Consider the following 13,531-nt stretch of genomic DNA (forward strand, 5'->3'; position numbering starts at 1 on the left):
TAATGTTGTGTCAATTATTATTATATTCCCTCGAACGGTTCGCAGCCGATGCCGGTGGAATGTGCGCGATCCCGCACGAGCCCCGCCGCCGCTGATGCCTAGGCAAACGCGAACAAATGCGACCGAAACGTGAGCCCCATCTAGGTTTTGCGCGGGGATCCTGCATGGCGGAGGTGATCCGCACGCGGTCGTTTGGGCACAACTTTCACCAATGCATCTCTCCAGCTTCACGCTGTAGGTTGACTCCGTGTTTGACAGCGACCGACCGTGTGTGTGTATGTTTGTTTGTTGCACGCTCCAACTGAGTTGCGGAAAGGCGTGACAATGAAGCGATTTATCAGTGCTGTCAGGAGGGAAATCACTGTATGGCAGGACCCGCGGGAACACATGCACTATGCACACACGCACTTCCTTTTGGGCGGTAAGGTTTCTGCTTTTGGCTAGAGTTCATTAGAAGGATGCTGAGACCCATGTTTGAATGTTCAATTTGAATGTTTGATAACTGAATAGTTGTACAATCTATTATCAGAGAACATTGTTAGACTTTTAAGGAAAGGGCTGCCAATACAATTGCTTTGCTCATACACCTCCATGCAATATGCTCGGATGTTCGCCAGGCTAGAAGTAGATAAAATAATACACATTTTTCTATATCCGTGTTTTCCCATTGGCCCTTTTGGCTTGACATTTTATTTTCCCAAAAAGCAAGAATACACCAACATGACGCAACCCGTTACGTATGGGTTTGTTTAGGTAAGACGTTAGCGAGGGCAGAACGATGGAAAAATGCCTTCCACTTAACATACTGCTACCAAAAGTGACACCTTGACTGCCCTGTGTGTGTGTGTGTGTGTGTGTGTGTGTGTGTTGTGCACCGTGACAATTGAAACCAGAGCTGAGAAGTCACGCATCGTTGCCGTTTGTTTGCTTTCGTCACGATCATTCTCGAAAGCATTCACAATGTCGAGTATATAGAAAATTTTACGTTCCTGCCAAAATACACATCATCTGCCTCCAAAATCGCTCTAAAAAGAGAAATATTAGTGCCTAAATGTCTACCCTTTTTCATAATCATAATTGATCCATTCAGAAGATTAATGAACCGGTATCAGTTTTTTTTGTACAGAAAAAAAGAATCCCACCACCCGATCATTATTTTCCTGCTAGTCCACCCAGCCCGCCCAAAACCCCCGCACTGTACCGAGATAATCAATTGAGTTGAAAAAGGATTCGGTGACCATAAATCAAATCCGATGAGTCTGCGCGCAACCAATCGATTGATCGTACCTGCAACTCTGCCCAAAAAAAAAAACCCAAGCTCGGGGAACAAATTAAACGGTAAAAGGCGAAAGCGGGGAACGGGCGTAAATCGGTGTCGGTTTGCGAATCATGTGCGCTCCACCGTGAACCCGCTCAAAAACATCGATCAGTCAGCTGGGATATGTTCTTTCCTATCCGATGTTGTGGAGCATTGAACGCGGCTCGAAGGGATTAATTCGTGGAAGCAGCAGCAGACTCACCCCATTCTCAATCGCTGGACCGAACCACACCAAATTACATCCGAGTCATGATGCGCAGAGAAGTAAAGGGTTAGTGTACCGCACAAGATCTTTACGTTCTTGTTTGGTTTTGTTTCGGATCTGTACATGCTATGGGAACGTTTGGCGTAGCCAGGAGATACCCTTGCGGAAATGAAGACAAACTCCACACGCGTTGTATTTGGGAAAATCAGAAGTTTGCACGAATGCTACACCCCACGGACGGAACCGGTAAGAAATCATTCCAATCTACCGATCTTTCGCGCCAACGCCCCCGGGAAGGTGCTTCAATTCTAGGAAATGTCGTAAATACATAAGCTGACGTTAAAACAAATGGTAGCAATGGTCGCGCGACGGGGTGAATTGCTGTCGGTGTCTGTCCCGTGCGTGCGTGCCTGCGAGGGTAAGAAGCAAGGGAACCCGATTGGCAGCAGGTGACTGCCCCGTTCGAGCCCAAGGAACCCCTTTTCAAAACGAAACGGTGGAAAACGAAATCCATTCGCAACAGCAAGCAAAGAAGAAACGAAAAATGGAGATTAATCAACCGGTCATGTGTGAATACGAAATGAGCTCTGAGCGGGAAGATCTAGTTTAAATGTGTCTCTTTCGAATCGCAGATCTACAGGGGTTGGAGAAGGCGAGGAGAGTCTCCGCCGTGCCTCTTCTCGCACGCAGAAGCGCGCGATTTGCGTTCATCGCGATCGCAAAGAACACAGATCTTGGGTACTACACCACCCACTCGGAGGATTTGCGCACTTGGCCGCAACCCCTCCGTATGCGTGTCGTGAATCCCACCAGCCTGTGCGGATGGGATTAAGAAACACTGTCCATCAGCTCCTTATGTGTGTGTGTCTGTATCTTGCTGTATTCAAATTGCTAATCTTGTTGCACGAAACGAAACAAGGATGCAGAAGAGGAACCCACGAACCACACGCGGCGGCGGCGGCTGATGTGTCCCGCGAAAAACCGGGCAAACGAAAGGTACATAATAAAGTAAAGAATGATAATCTACCTCTTTGGTGGAGGGGTAGGAGAGGTTTTCTACGGGACATTCTGCTACTCGGCCAGCGATCATCACGTTGCTGCTGCTGCTGCTGCTGCTGGCTCGGGATGCGATGAATCAGTGTGTGTGCGGGCAGCACGGGCGAAGAAGCGATGGTAGCGCGCTGCTCCTTTGGCATTATACATCTCGATTCGCTTGAACGACCAGATCAGGTTAGGGGGAAGGACAAGGTGGAAAGTGTAATTGGAAGGGCAACGGTACTAGAACGGGGCCGGCTCTTCGCGGCAGGTTCCTCGTCTGGGGCCGCCAAAGTCTTTGGAGTTGCCTGCTTTGCTTCCCGTTTTCTCGTTTGCGGACGGAGCGAAACGGATCCTTCAACTCGATCGTGTGTAGGTGTTCATTACGCTATCACCAGATACAGATTCCGGATTCTTTCGCCCCTGACGTCGTCGTCGTCGCAGACGTCTTCGGCGTGGTCGGATGGGTGTCTGCTGCAACCGGATCCTTCCCCGGAGGAGTCGTGGAACTCGATCCGTCGGCGAACTGCGAACCGAAACCCGCTACCGCCACCAATCCACTGGAACGTGAGCGAAGCGAGAGACCTCTACATGTGTGTGTGTTCAGCAACAAACCACTAATGTGTGTCTTCCCAGTTTTCTGGGATGTGTGCGCCACATACACACATACACACTGACAATTCCGGGGGGATGACACCAACTTCGCAGGGCTTAGTGATCTTAGGGGCCGTCCCGCAGTGATCTATGGTAATGGTAATTTTTATTGCCTGGAAAAATTCTACCCCCAGATGTCCCTTCATTGCTTTCCCTTTGGTATCTAATGTGTGTGTGTGGGTCCACCAGAGAAACCGGCAGCCCACCCGATGGAACGCGGGGCGTATGCGCGACTTCAACAACTTCAACACCACTGGCGAATGGGTGGCGTTTTCATGATGGCGGTGCATGATTTATGGATGTAATTTATGTAGGAAAATTGCCAGCTGAAATCAATTTTTTCGCCAAAGCTCCTTTTTATACCGCTAAAGTGGGTGGATGGAGGAGGTGAGCCGAAAACAGTGCCCTCGTCCCACCGCCTAGTTTTCTATTCCTTTGGGTGGGTTTTCTGTTTTCTCTTTGTTGGTGTAGTTTTTTTTTGGTTTTAGTAAATTCTACCATCGATTGCTTCCTGTGTGTCCGATCGCCCTGACCTTTTGCTTAAGCGTTCACGTTCACGTGTATGTACGTGTGTGTGTGCAGGTAGGATATCTTGCCATACCGCCGGCAGAAATTAAGTATGATAAATGGTAGAACATAATTAGCAGCATGTTGTGCTGTGTGCAACAAGCGATGATGTACTGTGCCAGTGTGTAATTATACTTGCCCGTTGATGGGGCCCCCGCCAAATTTAACATCCGTGCTAGCAACAGTATACAGTGGGAAAGAGAGCCCGAGGTTTAAAGCTGCTCGAAAGGAATTTCAAGTACTCTCCATCACTTCTACGACTTCTGCACGGGTGCACGGCTTTTGCGCGTCGTTCGCATACCGCCACGGACGACCGAACGCCGCTACTGGGACGGAAACTGCGCCAATTGGTTGTGACGCTGCTCGTATCGGTCGCCGCCAAAAACCACAAGCGGATCTAGTTTCGCCCAGGGCCCTCAACTTCCTCTGGCAAACGATCCGCAAAACGTACAGGCAAACAGGCACATCCGTCCACTGCCAGCATTCCTCGCTTAGTAGGGAAGTGCAGGCAACCATCGGTGCTGTACCCTTGCCGCAAAATAGGATTACCACTTGGCGGCCGCGCATTGCGATGGCACGAAGGTGTCACATTTCCTTTGCTGCACACGATCGAGCCGCTCGGGAAGTGGCATTTTCTGCTTCCTTTGAAGGCGACTTTGATTCACTTCTGGAGACGTATTCCGTTACGTACGTGATCGGTTTGAATGTCAATAGGTCACCGCAACGTGCGACCCTTTGATGTACTCTCTACATGTCTTTTTTTTCCCTCTTTCACCGATTAGCTGCATTGGCAAAGGTTGTGTCGCAAAATTGGAAATTTATTTGCAATGCCCTCGATAAACTGCGGCACCTTCTCTGCCGAGATGCGCTGCTGATAAGATGCATATTGTGCCAAATGCATGGCAAAAACGTAGGTTCGACTTGCTACTCCAGCTACGACCGTACAGGTGCATTCCTGTACAACAGACACACACATACACACTGCTTATGGAAAAAGCTCCTCCGCTCAAAACCTCACCATAATTTATTGCCCCATACCCTGATATCCTGATCTCGCGGGCTTGTCGGAACGCCACGCGGGTGGATCGGAAAAGGTTGCAGCCGCCACGGTAACCGCCATGGTAACGAATTGTTGAGCGCATGTTCAATGCACCCTTCGCCCAGGCAAGCGTATGCCATTGAAATCGTGTGGCCGGGGTCTCCGGGATTTTCGGATGATCAATGCAAAACCGTCCGCCCGCTCGCCAGAAGCGGTGTGGAGTGGGAGAACAGAATCGAAAAGCTGGTGGAATGGAGTGATTTTTGTTGTTGTATTGTATCCTTCCTCTGGCAGCCCTTTACGGTTTGGTTCTCTGTCGGTTTGGGACCGGGTGTGTTGCACTTGCCCTGCGCACACGATTGTGCCTGCTGGCCGGGGCAGCTGCTGGGCAGGTGAGCGTAGGCTGGCTGTGGGTTTGCCAATGCAAAACATACACATTCTGATCACTTCCACCGTGGAGAGATCGCGGAGATGGAGGCTAACCGGACCTGAAGCAGCACACCCAGCCGAGCGTCGTTCGTGTGTGTGTGTGTGTATGTGTCGTGTGTTCCAGCCAGCTTCTCCTGGGCACGAACCTAGAACACGCTCGACCGTTTGCCCAGATCACCGGGTCGAGAACTGATAAACTAACCTTTTCAGCGGCACAGTGGGTAAAAAAGAGGGGGAAATATAAATTATTTTCTACAGCTTGATCGAAATCGAGTAAAATTCCTGATTGAATTTTATATATGATTTTTCCACTCCAAAGTCTGCACATACAAAACAGAAGAACACTCATCACGCCTAATTAACGGCATTGTTTGATGTCCGAGCATATTGGATGTTTTATTTGCAAGCAATAAAATGCATTTTATGCTGTTGCATTCCGGCGTGTAGCGACGACTGTTTTGCTACCAGTTTGGAGCTGATTATCCCGGCTGCATCGCCTTAACGCCACAACCCGGTAGGCTGTGCACTTTTACGACCACAGTTTGGACGACGACCACGGTGTCGTGTCCGCGTCTGCAATGTCTCTCTCTCTCTCTCTCTCTCTCTCTCTCTCTCTCTCTCTCTCTCTCTCTCTCTCTCTCTCTCTCTCTCTCTCTCTCTCTCTCGTTATGCTTTGCGAGGCATACGAGACAGCCTGCCCCTTCCCCCCTCCAATGTATGCATGCCGCTGCATGTCCAGAATCAAAACCACGAGCGCCTCCCATTAGGAGTGGCCGGTTCATTCCAGTTGCGCCGGACCTTAAAAACTTCATCCGTAGCACGGTGGCAGGCAAAATTCCACCACGATGTCGTTGTCAGCAGCTCCTGCTACGCTCCCCCCGCACCACGATGCTGTTCGGTGCACGAACAACAACATGTTGCTCCAAATAGCCAATTTAATTCGCGAAAGACAGCGACGGGAGAAGAATGTTGGGTATCGCCCGGGAGTTTCCACTGCTGCTGCTCCACCAAGCTGGGGCGGGCGTATGCGGATTCCGAGTGTCAAAGTGCACCTGTGCAACATAGGTGGAAATGGGAGTGTGGGGAAGGGTGAGTAAAATTTACAACCATCGCTGATGCACTGATTGATGGGCATCGCCGTCGTCGTCGTCGTTGTTTGGGGGCTGCACGCATAGGCTTGCATCGCGTTGGTCGTGCAAAACGGTGCCTTGCGGTTCGGTTTCGGCGGCTAACATATGACTTAATTATTGGTTCTCTTATCTGCATCCCCCCCGGAGCAGGCTGCAACACTATGGTGCACGATGGCGCTCCAGTACGGGCCGATCCGGTTGGACTGCAATAAAAATGGGAAATCATTTTATTCCCATTCGCTACACACTGTTTCCACCATCCTGGGCTGGGGTTGGATCTTGGCCCGAGGTATATGACGTTGGTGGCGACAGTGAAGCATTGCCCGTGATGCTGGACGCACACCGGCGGCAGATCTGCGTAGCGATAGTTTTAGTTCACGTTTTACGTAGCATATATGGCATCTGTTAAGGGTAGTTGGGGCAAAATGGCCATGGAAGGGAACGTCTGCGAATGTTTAAAGGAAAGCTGAAGCAACTAAAGGATCGAAATCAGGATAAAATCCAGTGTATTTCAATGATTTTCGTGAAAAGAGGTATTTTAGTTTGCCTAATCCAAACTTGTAAAATATTGGAAATTAAAGCAAAAGTACCAATGTCAGACGAATTTATATAAAGCTGTAGTGTTGTACTGTATCCAACGATCGACAGATAAAACGTGTTCGTATCGGAATAGAATGTTTAAAATGACTGCAACCTTATTATACAAAGAAAAGTCCTTCACATGCCCATTTTGCCCCATGCATCCCACTGCATCACTGTGCAATATCGTGTAAGGGGGCCTAGTATGCTGTAGTTGCACGCTACATAATGCGGCAAATTATCTGCCACCGTAACCTATAACCATGCATCACTTTACACGCTTGCCGTCCGTCGGCGCTGGTTTATGCTACTTTAATATATTAACTTATTTCCCCCCCTCTACTGCTTTCGTTTCAGATTGGTCCTGATTTTTGTTTTGGCGAGGCAACGAGATACCGTTCACCTCACTGCGGCTTCGGTTGAGCAACAACACCGTGTGTTATCGTTGGACGCGAAGGTGGCATGATGATGCAACGAAAATTATACGCGAAATTCTTCAGAATTCATTGTCCAGCGTGTGCAAAAGTGTGGCGTTTAGCGGCCTTTTTACTAACGCTAGAATCTCGTTAGCTGTTTGCGGCCTACACAACCTGGCCGGGCTTGCTCTGCTTTTTCAACGCCAACGCTAACGAGCTCACTAGGCGCGTACTACTGCGGGATGCTGCAAGATTAATGATAATTACCATCCCGCTGTCACATGATAAAGTGCTAACGATAAAGTGTAATTTTGAGATTTCCATCCCCACGCGTCTCCCACCGTGTCCGTGTGATCATCTCCATCGTTTGGTGGATGCTCTGCCACCTCGGCCAAGTGATAATAGTTGACTAATCAACCTGTGCAACAACACACATTGTGACGAGTGTATTCCAATGCTGATTTTTTTTTCTTCTGTTGTATATTTGTATACACATTTCCTTCATTTTCTATTTCCACTTTCTTACCTTCCACAGTGAAATACGTTCACAGTGCAGTGCATCTTCGACCAACTTAAATGGATCGCCCCGCATCGTCGTTATCGTCATCGCGGGCGATGCATTCAGAAGCGATCACCACCACCCGGCCTGTCATTATTGTGAGTCAGTGAGTGAGTGCAACGGGGCCGTGCCAAAGTGCCGAGCAATCGCGTGTGAGAACGAACGGATCGTGTGTGTGTGTGTGTATGTGTTTGTCTGTGTGTTGCAGTGTGTGTGTGTGTGTGTAACCTACGGAAGGACGTCAGAACGATACCAGCCTGAAAGGGAAGCGGCGTTAATATCAGCAACAAAACCGGGGGCGCAGCATCAGCATTCAGCTGCCATTTCTACCATCAGCGGCATCGCGACGGACCCAGCTTTAATCTCGCGCACCCGATCTGGGACTGTTTTTAAATCATTATCATCACGCCCGTCCCGGGCCAGCATCGAAAAGCGGGGGCTGATCTCGGCCGATCGGTGCGCTTCCAGTACGCCCGGCCGAATGGTTGCCTTTGCACGTTGATTAGCGGATTTCCATTATCCGGCCAGCCGTCAGCGAAGGGACGACCGCTTACTACTTTGTTACTGGGGCGAGTGAGTGCAGCACCGGCTGCTTGCGCGAAGATTGGTGCAAACTGATTTGCGAACCCGGGCCCGGTCGCTACCGGCAAAACTCAATCAGCACTCGCTCGAGCGTTCGAGAAGAAGTATGGTAAGTGTTTTGATCGATTTTTTTTTCGATTTCCCCTTTTTCTGCAACAAAAAAAACACGTAATAAAATCGTTCGAGTTGAATGCCTGTTAGTGGTAAAATCTGTTGCGAGGGCTTAGTCTCCCTCTCCGAAAAATGCTAACCATTCTGTAAATCACTCAATCGCGCGCGCGTTATCGCGCGCCGAGATTTGATGGAAATGGATATAGAGCCGGGAATGTTTTACCGCTAATCCCGGTTAGCAGTGGAGAAGCAAGTGAGGGCGTAGTTTAGGAATCTTTGGGCGGCGTACTTCTTGCGCAAACCCAAGAATACCGCGCCTAATTTGTAGCACACATAAGCGATGCGAAGATTTATTACGGTGCTTGCGGTCGCCCAGATGGGGAAAACGAAACGAACACATGTTCTAGATGGCAGCGCTACGCTCTGTTACATTAATAATTCCTCCCCGCTTTATGATTTGTGCACTTGAATTAAAACATCTCCAATTCCAATCTGATCCTCGGTCTCGGTTCGGTGGATGTGATCAGTTTCGTTTGATAACGGGCAGCGCTCGGTCGCTCGGACGCTCGCAGCAGCCCTTCTAACAGCGTTAAACAAATGATTCGCTTAATCTTACGCAGCTGCCGAGGGATTGGACCCGCCTGGGAGTGCTTGTTTTGTTTTATGTTTTGTTTTGTTTGGGTTTGTTTTTTCTTTCTTTCGTGGGTAAGCCCTAGTTGCCGTCCATAAATTTCATTCCCAATCCGCCTGTACAGTAACAGCAACGAAGGTGAAACGAAACGAAATGCCTTTATCAGATGGGGCATAAATCTTACGGCGCTTGATTCTCGCACCGCCACTATTCATTCCCACTTTGGGCGCTTTTCAGAGAAAACAGCAAAGCAAGCCTTAATCGGAACAAAATGCATCCTGCTGGAAAAGGAACGCACCGAAAGCTTTAAACCTGGAAATCCCCAAACTCCCAACAGGCTGCGAACAGCGTGAGCGAACGGCCTGAAGCCAATAAATTAATGTACCAACATGCTTTCGGGCGCATGTTTAGGATTTAAAGTGTTTGTGTGTGTGTTGGTCTTTGTGGTAGTTTTAGATCTTCTCCTCCTGCTCTCCATGATATGCGATCCAAAAGGATCCAAACAAAAAGTATGTTACGGTCTAGGGGAGGCGCGGTTCATCGCACAGCGTGCGTTTGATTAGAGTCCCCGCTCGATCCGAAACGGTTTCGGTCCCAATTCTTTGGGGTTTGTGATCTTCCCGTGGCGATAGTCCCAAAATTTTAATTTCTCACTCACACCCGTTCTACGTGCAAGGATCTCGTAAATTTGATTTGGTCTGCGGTTTGGGTTCGCATACCTTTTTGCCACTTCTTTGGTGCGTCTGGGGTGTTGGAAGAAATTCCTAGCCAGCGCTAGAAAATAGCACCGTCATGCAGATGATCAAACTCCTCGTCTAGACACACTCGCACACACACACTGCTTTGAATAGGGACATGATGATCTAGCAAACGAAAGGTCAGGAATGTTTCTCCCATCGCCCGCTATACCGCTCCATTAAATAAAACCCCAATCAAACGAACCACTCGTTCGCTGTCAATCCGAGCGCTTGTGCCATTACAACGCTGACGGCTGAACTCGAGTCGAGTCGACACAGAAATGCTGTAATCCGCCTCTGTTAGAGCTTGATGTTAACAGATCCTGGAGAGGATGCCTCCTCTCCTACTCGCATGCTCCTCCTTTGGCCTTTTCTATTCAATTGCACTTCTCTAAATGTTTTGACAATGAGCGATTTAATTAAGCACTGGCACGGGGGTTTCAGTGGTTTCAGCGGCCATCGTCGCCTTGTAAGTTTTTTTTAAGTTGATTGTAAGCTTGTTGATGTTCGTGTTACCGTGCACAAGCATCGAACGGCATCGTTTGATGTTTTGGCCGTGTTTAGGATGCGGCAGGTTGATGGATCAGTGGTGCATCAATGGCCTGTGTGTTGTGTTGTGGGAAGGGTAGCATTAGCATTCCGCATTTTCCGCCTGAATGATTCACAGTGAAGAGACGCGCTTTCAATTAGTACAATCAGACCTACGCCAGCAAGACCGGACCAGAGAAGGCAGACAATCTCGTCGGTGGTTGTAGGCTAATTTATAGTAACCAAACATGCAACGCGGTATTGAAAGCGAGCGATACAGCGATTTTTGTTATTGATTAAACCAAAGGAGTGCCTCGCACTGATGACGACAAGTAGAACGATCCTGTCGACGGGCAAAATGACCCAGGCAAGACTTGTGGGTGTGTGTATTGTGCGCACTGCACTCTACTTTAGCTCCGCAATTGCTCCGTTAACCTTACCACACCTGAACGAGTGGACGAGCAGTGAACAAAGCTAATTCGAACGCTTTCTTCGCGCCACAAGAGCACCCCCCTTACAGGGCGGTGGGTAAAAGTCCATAAATTATAAATTACGAGCAGTGGTAAGAGACGATGGCTATGTCTATTGAATAAAATATGGATCGCATGCGTAGTGCACATGCACATAAAGGCACAGCGGTCCCGCCACGCCAACACTATCGAGCGGGATGGTGGGGCCATTGGTGCTAAAATGCTTGCGTCCGTCCATCGTACTGTGATGGGCACTCTTGAAACCAGAAGGATGCAAGTATGTGCTGTTGCACTGCAACTGTATCTATCGCCCGCGAGTGCCGTTGCTGTCCGGCCTGAATCATCTAATTGGTTCACGCGGTTTATGGTGCGCATGTTTTATTAGGATTCTCTATATTTAGCGGCACGAGCGATGAGAAACGATGGGTAGGGCCGGTCTAATGGTCGTGTACATGAGCAGCTGGGTCGTCCGCTATTCTTTTAGTAATGTAACAGCATTTGCACATTTGCTGCTTGGGGATTGAGAATGGAAAAAAGGGCACTGTAACAAGGGAACAGAATCCTTCATGGTATCAATTAGGGGCAGTATTTGTTGCAGCTTCGTGAACTGATTTTATTAGCTAGAGTTGCTGAGTGGAAATGGTTGAAAAATATTGCAAAATTCATGCTCTGTTTTACATTTCCCAAACAAGCTTTGGTAACTGTGATTTCATAGGTGGCAATAGCTAGTATTAATCGACCTAATTCAGCCGGCTGCTGGCGAGGTAATGCCAAGTGAATCTTCTCCAACACTCGACACGCTGGCCCTATTGTTTCGCGGTATAGCTGCATGCTGCGCTAAACGGTCTGTAGTATTTGCTTCCCCCTGAGTGTGTGCATGAGAAACAACACCCAAGCTACAAAACGTTTAATTGTCGATTGCCGATGGATTGTTAAAAAGAGAGAAAAAAACAGCACACCAACCCAAACAAGCTCATTTTCTATTTCGTCATAGTTTAATGCGCCGTTGTTTGCTCAGCTCCCCAAAAAAGCGAAGCTAGGAGTGCGCGCCACACGCGGCAAGTGCTGCAATTATATGGAAAACTGGTCAAATACAATTCCCACACAGGTGGTTCCATGGGTTTAACCGGCGGCGGCCTAAGCATCGGGACGATCGGATCGATGTGCGGTAACATATTAGACACAAACGCGTCGAGGCTGTCGGGAGGGGCAACACAGCAACACAGTGCCGCACGGGAATAACCATTAGTCGATCGAATCGCAACGCTTTGACGGCAGCCCACCAGCCGAGTGGTTCAATTTTCGACTCTATTAACAAACGAAAAAAAGGTTTTGACCATTTAACGTTTTCATCACTGTTAATCGCGTTTTCGTTCGTTTTTATTTCCCTCTCTCGCTCTTCATTTGAAATTTGGGAAGCCTTTTACTTTTTTTGGGACGCAGATCGATCTTGGTCTCGCGCTAAAACAAGCATTTCGATGCGATCTCGATCGGCACGAAAACGCGGCAAAGAACTTTCGTTTGCGTTACCTTGGTTACCGGTTCGCGTATTGGGCAAAACGAATCGTGTACGAAGCGTAGATGTGTGTGCCAATTTTTGGGTGAAGTTTTTTTTTTCGCTATTGTCGGTTCCTGTCCGAGGGCGACGAGAGCCCATGCTCCCTGGCACGTTAATTTACGATTATTTCTCTTATCGTGTTATTTCACTTGCCTTGTGTTTAAGCCGCGGGCCGCGTATTTCGGTTCCTGTGCGTATGTTGCTTCCTCTATTCTCGGTGCGATTATCTTTACGGTTAATTTTCCTGTTTCCTGTAACATGAGGCGAGGAAAAAGGCACTGGCAGTAGAGTGTTCTCGTTGGTGAAGATACCGAAAAATCCCACTTAGTATTGGCGAGTTTTTGCCTCATTTTTGCTTATTTTTTGCTCCCGCAGCTATGGCTTGTTTCAATTTTTGATTATGCTGCGTTCCCATAAGTATTGTATGAAGTTTGCGTGAGGGCACACTTTGCATGTGTCAGCTTTTGATGGACGGAAACCCCTAACGGAAAGCTAACTTACGAAAGCGTGGCTCGAAAGAAGGCAGGATGATGTGAAATCTTCAAAACATCCACGTGAAATTCCTCCCCAATAAACGACGGGAAGCAAGATGTTTCAATTAAGTTTTATCACACATTTTTGTCTGCTTGTTTTGATTTCCTCTTAACATGGATGAGAAGGGGGAAAGTCTTTGAGAACTATTTCCTACTTGCACAGCGACGGCCGGGACTGGGTGCCCGAGTGACCCAGTTGATGGAAATGAGTGTTGCGGTTCAATCTGGAAGCTGGTGGTGGTGATGGTGGTGGTGTGTGTATGTTGGAGCCCCTTATTTGCGTGCCACGCCCAAGAAAAGCTACCAGCTACCCAGAAAAGCACGCACTCCCTGGCTCGTAAAACGTCTCTCTTCGGCTTGAAAATCTAGTAAATCTACTCGGTCAAGATGGAAAAAGGGAATGGAACCTGAGCTTTCAGGCTGACCTAGTTTCCGTTCCCCGGAAGCATG

The 13,531-nt window shown here is 48.6% G+C and overlaps 1 protein-coding gene across 3 annotated transcripts in view; it reads left to right on the forward strand.

Annotated features, from left to right (window-relative positions):
- LOC121603435 (cadherin-99C) overlaps window positions 1–13,531 on the forward strand; it is a 148,082-nt gene that overhangs the window by 26,410 nt on the left and 108,141 nt on the right. For 2 of the 3 annotated variants that reach the window (XM_041932112.1, XM_041932113.1), the window contains exon 2: window positions 7,908–8,622. In XM_041932112.1, the coding sequence (XP_041788046.1) occupies window positions 8,620–8,622 (3 nt within the window). In that variant the 5' untranslated portion in view covers window positions 7,908–8,619. Of the gene's footprint in view, window positions 1–7,324; window positions 7,414–7,907; window positions 8,623–13,531 lie in introns of those variants that run through there. The other variant, XM_041932114.1, reaches the window with a different exon arrangement.

Source organism: Anopheles merus, chromosome 2R (assembly GCF_017562075.2).
Source record: "Anopheles merus strain MAF chromosome 2R, AmerM5.1, whole genome shotgun sequence".
Classification (NCBI taxonomy): domain Eukaryota; kingdom Metazoa; phylum Arthropoda; class Insecta; order Diptera; family Culicidae; genus Anopheles; species Anopheles merus.